The sequence below is a fragment of the Parasteatoda tepidariorum genome, chromosome X2, assembly GCF_043381705.1.
Source record: "Parasteatoda tepidariorum isolate YZ-2023 chromosome X2, CAS_Ptep_4.0, whole genome shotgun sequence".
NCBI lineage: Eukaryota > Metazoa > Arthropoda > Arachnida > Araneae > Theridiidae > Parasteatoda > Parasteatoda tepidariorum.
The window spans coordinates 20,759,021-20,770,981 of NC_092215.1; the positions used below are offsets into that span (position 1 = coordinate 20,759,021).

The 11,961-nt window shown below is 32.8% G+C and overlaps 1 protein-coding gene across 2 annotated transcripts in view; it reads left to right on the plus strand.

The window, feature by feature from the left end:
• Positions 1-11,416, plus strand: part of LOC107455866 (uncharacterized) — a 251,210-nt gene extending 239,794 nt beyond the window's left edge. For both annotated transcript variants that reach the window (XM_016073588.4, XM_071188189.1), the window contains exons 7-8: positions 2,569-2,800; positions 10,477-11,416. In XM_016073588.4, coding sequence (XP_015929074.1) covers positions 2,569-2,800; positions 10,477-10,601 — 357 coding nt within the window. In that variant the 3' untranslated portion in view covers positions 10,602-11,416. The remainder of the gene's footprint in view (positions 1-2,568; positions 2,801-10,476) is intronic.
• The last annotated feature ends 545 nt before the right edge of the window (positions 11,417-11,961 follow it).

Below are 11,961 nucleotides of genomic sequence, written 5' to 3' on the forward strand. Positions count from 1 at the left end.
GAACATTATTGTTTTGACTCATTCACTTGTCCACCACTACAGATTCAAATCTCAAATATATATGATATATTTCTTTCAATAACTTTTATAAAAGGTTTTGGGTTCATGCGCAAAACTGGTTCACTTTTTAAACAGTCTGCGCGGACTACTTATAAAAGACCGCGTGAAGGCTTTCTGATGTAGGAGGTGATGTCAAAACCCTATGAATCGAATTGACTAAAACATGGATCATTCATTAAAAGACTTCCACTACTATTTATTATGCATTCCAAATATTTATCCACTGTACGGAGCAAGTTGGCATCTTTGTATTTGGCTGTTGCGGCGATACGTTCCGGTTGAAAAATTGTGTTGAAATTAGCAGTGTTGCTGTCATTGGCTTTTCTGTAAAACAAATAATTAAGTTTTTAAATGTAATGACTGTGTTTGTCCATTTTTATATCCTTGCATATATTTTCGTTGGTCATGTACCTCAGTATGCTTAGCATATATCGTAGTAATTTGTTTTTTAAGATATCGATTTTGTGTTTTTGAGATGTAGTTGCAGTCGCCCATTCGGGCGATGCATGATAGTTGTTTGGACGTATGCACATGATCTTTCATAACTATATCTTTACAACTATCAGCAGTAGGGAAAACATTTTTGTTGATCTATAGTACTGTTACTATTACTGTTACTAGTACTGTTACTTTTAACCCTTCCAAAGGCGTTGGTAAGTATACTTACCACCACTGTTTCACAACTTTTAATTTAGGTTTATATTTGTTAATAACTTCAGCTTTCTTGAAGTGCGTTTGAATATTATTATTTGGTTATAATTTGTTGCTTCATACCTGCCAACATTCACTCTTTTCGAGAATAGATTTTCCAAGTGGTAGTAAAACAATGACCGAAAAACTATCTTCCTCAAAAATATATTAATATTTTAAACAGGTTGTAATTCGCTATCGTAAAGACTAATATGCTTTTATATATTTGTTGTAATTATTTATATGTAGTGGTAGCCAAACTCATTTATAATTATTATCATAATTCAAAATTTATTGGAACAACATTAGTTTCGCTACCACTTTAAATATGGAAATAAAATCTTCCGGGAAAACCGGAAGAGTTGGCAGCTATAGTTGCTTTGAAAAAATGCATAAAGATTATAAAATACATAATTCCTTTTGAAGTTTGTAGCATTTAAAAAATGTATTTTATAAATAAAAGTCAATAAGCTCCTAATAGCGCATGTTAAATATATTTACCACCAAAAAAATGGCATTTTTAAAAACTGAATTAGTTTTTTTCTCCTTACATCAATTACTGTTCTTAAAACAATTTCAATTCGAAAAATACTTTAATTCACCTTCACTAGAAATAAATGGCCCATTAAAGCGTTAAACTAAGGCAAGACATAAGTTTTTTTTTTCAAAGCAAGTGTTTTAGTGTTATCTTGCTTTAATACTGAAGACAGCTAAAACTTTTGATGAAAAATTTAATAGCAAAAAAGTTAAATTATGTAAAAAAAATTAGAATTGAAACTACGTCTCAAAATATATTTTTCAATAGCCTTTTTTTCGAAAAAATATTTTTAATATACATGTAATGTTTAATAACTTGTAATACGACAATACAGGTTTTCATTAATAAATAGGTTATAAAGTTATTACCAAAAACCGTTTATGAAAACAATTTCTTTAATGCGAATTGTACCTATTAAATTAAACATTCTCTTAGCAACTAAATTAGAAGGGTATTCATAATAGCTACACTTAATAGGCATTTTCAGAATCAATCACGAAAATAAAGCAAAAATAACTAACCGAATGCGGTTCTCAAAATAATATTTAAATGACGAAAAAGCAAACACAAATTTGAACCACTACTGAAGAAGGCAGTACTGAAAAAAATCAAACATGTTTTAAAGACAGAAAAAAAAACTTTTTTTTTTCGGAAACACCTTCTAATTTTTATCATCAGACAATCAAACCGGTATCGATGTTTTCCAGCACCTCTTCTTTTTCGGCAATGTTGTTTTTTTCCAGTCTTAAATATTGACGTGCAAACCCTATTATGTTTTATTTCACTTTGAACTGCCGACCCATATTTGGAATTAGAGTCCTCTGTGTTCAACTCCGTAGCTTATAATTTTGAACACAACCCAAAAAATCATGAATCAAGCTTCAGGTTAAACTAGCTTTCGTAAAAGCAAGTTGTAGAAGCTATCGTTTCAAGCTTTGCTAGAACTAACTTTGAATGGGAAACCACAAAACTTCCCACGGCTTGTCCAAGGGGGATTCTAACCTATGATCTCTCTACCACTAAGGATATTTTACATCAGCAGCTGTTCAAATCTGCTTCCGGTCGGTGCGAGCCAGGAATAGATTTCGAATTGATCAGCATTTGCTTTGATTAAAACTGGTCGTGTGCTCTAGCCCCATTAGCTCTTAGCCTATCCTCAAAGATTCTAAACATCGTACATTAATATAAACATACATTTTGAATAGTATAAAAATACCTTGACCTTGTATGTTCCTGCATTTATGAAATCGAAATAATTTATTTATTTACTTAATTTTTAGGTGCTTGCAAACAAAACAACACCCCATCCTCCTATAGTTTACAGAGATGACTTAAAAGCAACAGTATTAGGTCTACGTTTTCGTGTTCAACAAAATATGTTCAAAGGTGATGAATTGAGATTAAAATGTACAGCTACATTATCTCGAGTTGTGAGCCTTAGCAGTGATGTTACCGTAGTTGGAGGAAATCAGCAAAACTCAGGATTTCACGTTTCTGAAAACACTGTTTCAGGTATGTAAGAAATTACATGAAGTTTTAGAAATTTGAAGTACATAGGTTGAGTCATAACACAGTTTATAGCTGCGAATTTTTTATAACTTTAAGTTCAAGCATAGTTCTGAAATTTGCTTACATGATGCTTTGGTTCAACTTGCAGAAGGTACACTTTATAAAGGTACAAAAAATTTGACCGTATTATGATTCATGGTACCAATATTATGGTACAATGATAAGCGACTTTTTCTGCGTGGGTACTTATTTATTAAAAAAATGAACGGTGCCGCAGTGGACTTATCGTTAAGACACGGTTCCCAGCAGATCATCGAACTCAAGCATCACTGGGTGCTGTCGGTGTGCGGGTGGGTGACCACTTGGATCAGTCTGCGTAGGGACCGAGGGTGTGCGGTATGGGACTTCGTTAAACTGTTCTAACGTAAAGTGCTCGACTTCACGTGCAGGTCGTGGGGCTACTGAAGCGGGGATACCATCCCCTCTGCAGAGGATCTAAATTGTGATGGCGTGTCTTCGGATCATCCTAAGGGATGCTTCCCCGACCGTTGCCAATAGCCCATTGTGCAGATCTAATGCGACGTAAATGAACTGCAACAACAACAGGAATGAACGTATTTATTTGAAAGGTGTTTTCATCTAATATTTAGTTCAATCTAAAATAATAGGGAAAAATTTTGAATGAACTTAATGCAAATGTTTTAAGAAACCGAATTAAAATTAAGAAGTGCATCTTATGAAATGGTAACTATATTGCCAAAAAATACTAAATCTAGTATAAACAGAAGGGGAAAAAATGGTGTTCAGCATCAAAGTTGTCATTAATGTTGAACTTTAAATTTTTAATATTAAACCACATAATGATATTAAATTATTAATTAACTATGTTTTGCCAATTTTTATGCGAGTATACTTATTTATTACAGGAATGAACTGAATTTTTTCCTGAAATGAATTTACATTTAATACTTGCTTCAATCTAAAATACTAGGGAAAACGTTGACTTGACTTACTGCAAATAATTTAAAAGACAAAATTCTAATTAGAAACAGAATGTTATAAAATGCTAACTATATTGACAAAAAATACTTAATTCGGTATAAACGTAAGAAAAAAAATAGTGTTCAGCATTAAAGCTGTCATAATTATAGAATTTTAAATTTTCTGAGATTTCAAGCGCAATTAAAGCATTTTCATACTTTCTAATTATATATCCGGACACATATTTTAGTTTTTTTTTATAAGACACATTTTTTTTTATAATTTAAAAGTTTTTTTTCCTAACAAAGAATACTATAAAATTTAAGTTAAATCTTTTTTTCCTTAAAAGATGGATTTGTCAAGCTAAGGAATATTTACGAATTACTTTGGATAGCCTCAAGGTATAAGGCAAAATTAGGAAATTTTGTTACTGGACAGTGGCCAGTTGCAGCATATTTAACAGTGACCGATTTTCTAGACATGTGTCAAATTCTTTAAAAATTAAAAGTTTTGAGTGATTAAATGAACCTAATATTAACTCTTAATGACCCAGATGTATTTCTAATTTACTTCTCACCAGGTACAGAGATGCCAACTGGCTCAAGACAGTGGATAAATATTTTCAAGTGGTAGTCCTTCAATGAACGATTCTCGATTTAATAAATTCGATTAATAAGGTTTTTACTCACAGCTTTTTCTAAGTAATTCAAAGGCTTATGTGAGACACCAGTTCGTTACAATTCAGCCACTTTGAGCCTTTTAAAAACTTGGCAAAATTAATCGAAAAATCTGCAATTTGTTTTAATAACCGTCGGGGAATGGCCGACCTAATTTTGGGTTTACGACTACTAATGTTCAACTCCGTAATTTTTGTTGTTATTGTTGTTAATTTACGTCGCACTAGAGCTGCACAATGGGCTATTGGCGACGGTCAGGGAAACATCCCGGAGGATGATCCGAAGACATGCCATCACAATTTTGATCCTCTGCGGAGGGGATGGCACCCCGGCTTCGGTAGCCCGACGACCTGCGCGCGAAGTCAAGCACTTTACGGTAGCACAGTTTAACGAGGACCAATACCGCACACCCTCGGTCCCTACGTAGACTGTTCCAAGTGGTCTCCCACCCGCACACTGACCGCAGCCAGTGATGCTTGACTTCGGTGATCTGCTGGGAACCGTGTCTTAACGATCAGTCCACTTTTGGATCCGTAATTTTGAATCCAAACCAGAAGACAACGGAGCTTCTATATCAAGTATAAGGAGAAATTTGCCTTCGTGAAGGACTTTTTGATGGAACTAACCCTCATTTGCGTTACACGGAGAGCAAAACCACGAAAATCTCCCATTGATAGCATGATGGCTAGGAAACTCTAACCCATGATCCGTCTACAATTAAGGATATTTTTACGACAGCGTTGTGGTCGATGCGAGTCGGGTGCGGAATTCGTAACTACCAGCCATTGCTGGGATTCGAACCCAGTTTACCTCATTGGAAGGTTAACGTTTTATCCCCTGAGCCATAACGGCTCGCAAATTTTAGTTTGTAGATCTCTACCGTTTTTAAAAATATTTTGCCGTATCGAGAGCAGTTGACAAATCTGCACTATGTTACAGTTAAACCGAGTTGAGCCTTTTTAAAAGAAGACAAAATTAGCCGGAAATTAGTTTGTAGTTCTCTAGCGTTTATTAAAATATTTTATCGAATCCGGAGAAGTTAGAATCTCTTTAGGCTTAGTGTAAAGATTAATTATAGTATCAATTATATTTATATAAGTAATTAAAATTATAAGTGTGGAGAGAAAATAAAATGATTTTAGTTATCGTACGCGCAGTATTTGATCCAATAAATGAAGTGTCATTCCGCTTATATGGTGGCACTGACCAGTTAAGCGTTAATAATGTTAAGCGTTTCCTTTGCAGAATTTCTCATAGTATAATAAATATTTCAGAGTTCATTTCTAAAGCTAAGAAATACTTTAGGAAAGAAGAGAGAAACAAAATAACTTTTTAAAATATTATAAAATATTTATAATAATCTTTTATTTATTAAGAAGTAATGAAGGTAAATGTTGACATATTTTGAGAAATTTGAAAAGCTAGTTAGATTTTATAGTTCAGTTAACTTTTAAGCTGCGATGAAAAAAGTAAAAAATAGAATGATTAGATGCAGCAAAAATAAATTATAATATACATTGTTGTCGTAAGAAATTAAGGCAAGAAGTGCGATTGTTTTTGTTTTCAAGTGGCGCCATCTATGGCCAAGAATTCGACTTCCGTCCCATAATTCACACCTGCTTGAAAGGCGCTTAACCTGAACCAGAGTACGATCAATCTCAACTTCAGTACCCCCAGAGGTTTTGATTTGTTATTGGAACACGGATGACTTTGTGACCCGACAGATTTAACGAGCATCAGTCACCATTTACTACACGGAGAGTCTTCGGATAGCTGGATTCGAACTCCCGTTCTCACGAACACGAGTCCAGTGCTCTACCAACTCGTCCCATAATCATCTCGTCCCATAATCGACATTAAAAAATATTTTTAAGATTTCCTAATTCAAAATATAATTTTCTGCCATATGAAATTCAGTTTAAGCGGGGAAAGAAGTAATCAAGGTAAAACGATAAAAATAATAGCCGAACTATTTCTTCAGCAATTTATGTTGCTGTTGACGTATGCCTGTTTTAGGCAGAGGGGGTGTGATTGTTCCTGTTTTCCAGTGGCGCCATCTATGGCCAAGAATTCAACTTCTGCCACACCATTCGTCACACCCGTTTATAGGGCGCATCTATTCATACATCCTTTCATTGATCCACAGCTCGTAATTTTGACCTGAATTAGAGAACGATCGATCTCCAATCCAGTACTAAGAGGTACTGATTTGTTATGGGAAGATGAAGGATTTTTACAACTCGACACATTTAACGTGCATCAGTCATTTTACTACACTGGGAGTCTTCGGTCGGCGGGTTTCGAACCCACGAACTTTCGAACATGGATTCATCGCTCCACCGACCAGGCTATCCCGGCCCTTCAACAATTTATTTGTGGGCGAAATAATAATAGAAAGGATTTAAACTTGCTCAGCGGATAAATATTTTCGAATGGTAAGGTTTAAATGTATGATTCTTGGTTTAGTAAATTCGATTTATAGGGTTTTTACTTATCACTACTTCTTAATTACTGAAAAGCTTATGTGATACTACACCACTTTGTGACAGCTAAGCGCAAAGCGTGGAGGTAACGGGTTCGAATGCCGCCGTAACCAAAGATGTATTCTTCGTGATGTCCCTCTCTGAATTGTTCAGTCTATCTTTCTTCTTGGCAAAGGCTTATAAGCCTAAATTGAGCACACAATCCTGCAAATGTATGTAATTTCAATAAAGCAATAAAGCTAAGCCTTTTAAAAAAGGCAAAATTTACGAAATATCTACACATTTTAATTTGTAGTTCTGTACCGTTTTCTTAATATTTTGTCAAATTCGGAGGTGTTTGCAAGTCTGGGCTGTGCAAATCGTGGAAACTATGTTTAAAATAACTTTTTTAAAATTTTTCTTTGATTGTCGCCACCCTGTTGAAAATACATATTTGTTGTTGTGGTTGTTGTAGTTCATTTACGTCGCACTAGAGCTGCACAATGGGCTATTGGCGACGGTCTGGGAAACATCCCTGAGGATGATCCGAAGACATGCCATCACAATTTTGATCCTCTGCAGATGGGATGGCACCCCCTCTTCGGTAGCTCGACGACCTGCACGCGAAGTCGAGCACTTTACGGTAGAACAGTTTAACGAGGACCAATACCGCACACCCTCTGTTCCTACGCAGACTGATCCAAGTGGTCACACACCCGCACACTGACCGTAGCCAGTGATGCGTGATCTGCTGGGAGCCGTGTCTTAACAATCAGTCCACTGCGGGACGAAAATACATATCACTACGTTTAATCTAACCTGCTTTGACTAAAAAAAAATATTTCAGTTAAATAAAGTTTTCATTCATTTCTTACTATTACTCCGTAGTGTTTTTTAATTGTGATTTGTCTATCAAAGATTAATGAAATAACAAGCTTAAAAAAGTTAAAATTGACATAATGAAAAAAAAAACAGTTTAAAATCTTAATTCCTTCTCTGATATTTTTAAAGTTTAAAGTAGGCAATTATTTTAAATTTTTTTCTGTTTAGGACACATTGGCGTCTCATTTTTTTCAAAGTGTTAAGAGTCATTTCAATATTCCCTTGCTAAAAGCCAACAGGATATTTTCCTCATGTGTTTAGTTTCTATTATAGTACTACTCCTTTGATACATCTAAGCGAAAAACAGTGTTGAAGTTCTTTTTTTTATCTTTGAAAATTACACTGCTTACCACTTTTAGAATTTAATTAGTAAGTCCACGCATTTAGTTTGCAATACTATAATTAGCCCAAATTTTAGTATATATCAGAAAAACTGTGCTTAGTGAAAACAAATTTTTAAAAAAAGTCGGTGATTTGTTTTGTTACTAAACTAACATCTAACGTTAGTAACATTTCTTGTTCGTTAACTTTTCCTGTTGAACTAAAAATGTTTAAGAAAATTAGCATAACTCCAAAAAACATAGCTCAAAATTAACATTTCCGGAAGGCATAACTTTAATTGTGCGTTTGAATAAATGAATATAGTTTGATATGCACGATTTAAAAAAAACGTACCTCAAAAGGAGCACCTTTACCCTTCAACACCTAACACAATTTAAAAGTTTTTTTTTTGTTTAGTATAAATAGCTAAAAACGTAAAAAGGGCTAAGAAAGTTATTCTTTTACGAGCATTAATCTAAGAAATTGAAGATAATCCATATGAACACGAATACATAATTAAATTTAAGATCTAATTTTAAGTTTGTAATGGACATTATTAATATTAAAATAGCAGCTATTAGAGGACAAAAAAATTTCTCAGTCTAGTCGTGTTTCAAAATGAATATCTAAACACTATTTACATATTGGGTTTATAAATAAACCGCAGGATAGAGCATCCTGGGTCTCAAAGGGTTAACGAAACTAAACATAGCACAAAATGTAAATTTTAAATGTTAAACTGCAAACCCTGATAACACTTAAGATATACTTATATTAACACTTATGTTACTCTTTTAAATCTGTGTACACAATAAATCAAAAAATTATTTTAGTCATTTTAAGCACTTCGAATAATTTTTATTCATTTGTTAATAAAAATTTTAAAATGGAATAGTCATAATAGTAACATAAAAGCTAGAATTAAATTATTTGAGAATTTTCTTAAAAAATATTAAGCATTTTTTTTTAAACGTACATTTCACACTTATTTCTTAAACGAGCATTTCAAGCTATAAAAATTTTTATCGCTCTCTTTCTCAATAAGATATATCGATTTTCTTCACGCATTGTGAGATATGTTTAATTTTTCAAACATGCTATGCCATCATTTTCCTTAAGACTCATTTAAGCTATTTCTACTTGAGCTTTGCTTTTTTTTCATGTATTTGAGTATGTTTATTTTTTCACACGCGCATAGCATGATAAGCCTATCTTATTCGCACATTTTCAGCTATGTTTAATTTTTCATACCCTCACACAGATGCCAACTTGTTTCGTTTTGTTAAGAAAAATATTTTCTACTGGTAACGAAATTTAAGTTATTTTTAGCTTAGTATCTTTCATTTTAAGTAATTTTTCCACCTCTGCGTATAGAAACTTCAAAATATCATAAGAAATGCAACTTCATTGATTTTATCTAGTGGTAACTGTTTTAAAATGTAGGTTTAGTTATCCTTATACTGGAAATTTTACTATTTAATTCCCTACCAATTTATTAAACGTTTTGCTGAAAGCGGAGCAGTTGGCATCTCTGTACTCATAGGATGCTATACCATCGTTTTAATATCATTCATTTAAGCTAAATCTGTTTTTTAAATGAGCATTTTATTAAACCAGTTTCACAAGTCCGCAGTTCGAGCATTGTCCAAAATAAAATGTTAAACTGACTATCTATAACTTACTTATCCTTTTCGTGCCAAACTGGCACAGAGGCCTTGAGTCTTTTTCTCCACACACTCCTGTCTTCAGCCAGGCAACGTGCTTCTTCTCATCCAGTTAATCCTGCTCTACTAATCATCCTTAATGCTTGGTATCCCTCTTTTTCGCTTTCCGTTTGGCGCCCATGAGCTTGCAGCATTTGCAGGATTGTTTCCATATGTTCTTAGATTATATCCGAGCTATATCCATCCTCATTTTAAAACTTCTTCATTAACAGATGGTATATTAACTTTTGCTAAAAGATCTTCATTTGTTATATAGTGGGTCAGAAGATTCTTAGTATTATTCATAAGCATCTATTTTGGTAAATTTCAAATTTTTCTTTTTCTGATTTCCAGGGAAGAGTGAGGAAAAACGGGATACACGGTAGCCTTATACACAGTTATTTTAGTCTTTAATTTTACATTTGAGGCTCTCCAAAAATTGAACAGACCTGTGAAGCAGGATCTAGCTTTTCTGATTCTTTGGAAAATATCATCGTTACTTCCGCCATGTTTATTAACAATAACTCTGAGATAAACAGAAGTCCATAAAACAGCAACTATCAAACGAACAATTTATAAAATAGACTTTAACTAGTTCTTTTTATAGTTTTATTTTAATTTGATTATCTCTAAAAATGTCTTCTTTATTCCAGTTACAAACCCAACACCTCGATGCTGCGTAGAAAAAACCATGTGGATCTCTATTGTATTGACGATTCTGTCTTTATGGTATCCAAATGACTTATGTACTGGTTTACTTCTGGCAGCTATCTACTGACAATCAATGACTTTAGCTGGTATGACTCTTTGGAGACTAGTCATCACAAGGTAGCTAGCTGCAAATTTATAACAATCAAGAAAGGACTGTGACACACAATCGAATTTTCAATGTAATCAAGAGCTCTTCAAGAACTGTGACTTGAAGGACGGTATTACAAAGGGAGTTACCATTTTTATGACAAAAGCTTATCTATTCAATTGAAATATTTTTCTTGGACCACTAACTTTAATGGAACAAATATTAATTTGAATAGAAGGAACATTCAGTCAATTACCTCAATTGTACTATAAAACTCAAAATCATAGTGAAACAACGCATTTTACAATGCATGGTGAATGATGATTATCATATCCTTTCATATTAAATGCCATGATATTTTTCACCGATGCTTAGACTAGAATTTGCATATTCATATAAAAGCAAAGAATCATTAAGCGTATTTATCATCTTGACTTTAGTGATAACAAAGTTTAATGAACTCATGTTGAATATATGAACACAACTAATCATGTGCCATCATTTTGAATAGGTTTCTCATGGATAAATACATTTTCTATGAAACAATGTGTATTAGATGCTTAATCGTATTATTGAAAGAACAGATGAAAGAATGTAATATGTACGTATATATCAATATGCAAGTAAAATTATACAGTTTATAGATTAATTACAGAAAAAGAAAAGATAAGTTTTGATCAACATTATGTGACTTAAGCACATTTGTATATAAACACTAAAGCATATAATACTGAATGTATATAACTGATTTTGAATATACAAATAAAAAAGAATTTTTTTTTCAATTTTCTAAAGTAAATATATTTTCTAATATTATAATTTTTTTTAAAATTTGTATGCTTAGCTACATTTTTATTGACCAATGTATTTATCTTGGTGAAATCAAATAATATAATAATTGATAACCTCGTAAGATTTGGTATGGTTTGGGATAAAATTCCCCCATCAAAATATAATTAAGATTAGTAGCTCCATAAGTATCTTAGTTACGGTTGCAAAAGACAGAATCACCTACCACTATTGACGTCTCCTTCAAATCTCATGTTTTACTCTAAAATCTCACTTTCATGCTTAAAATATTTACATTATTTTGAGAGTGAAAGTGATTACGTAAATTGATGAAAATTATTGATTCAGCAAATATTTAATCATACAGTAATTAACTAAAAGACATCAAAAGCTTCGAAACCAGCTTTATTGTGTAAAAATATAAATTCATCAAAAATTGATGAAAATTTATGATGTTTTTTTCCTACAAGAATTCATCAATTGAGGATCCCAATTAAGTTTAATTTTATTTCATTGTCAACAAATGTTTTATTCTACTCTAAAATATTAC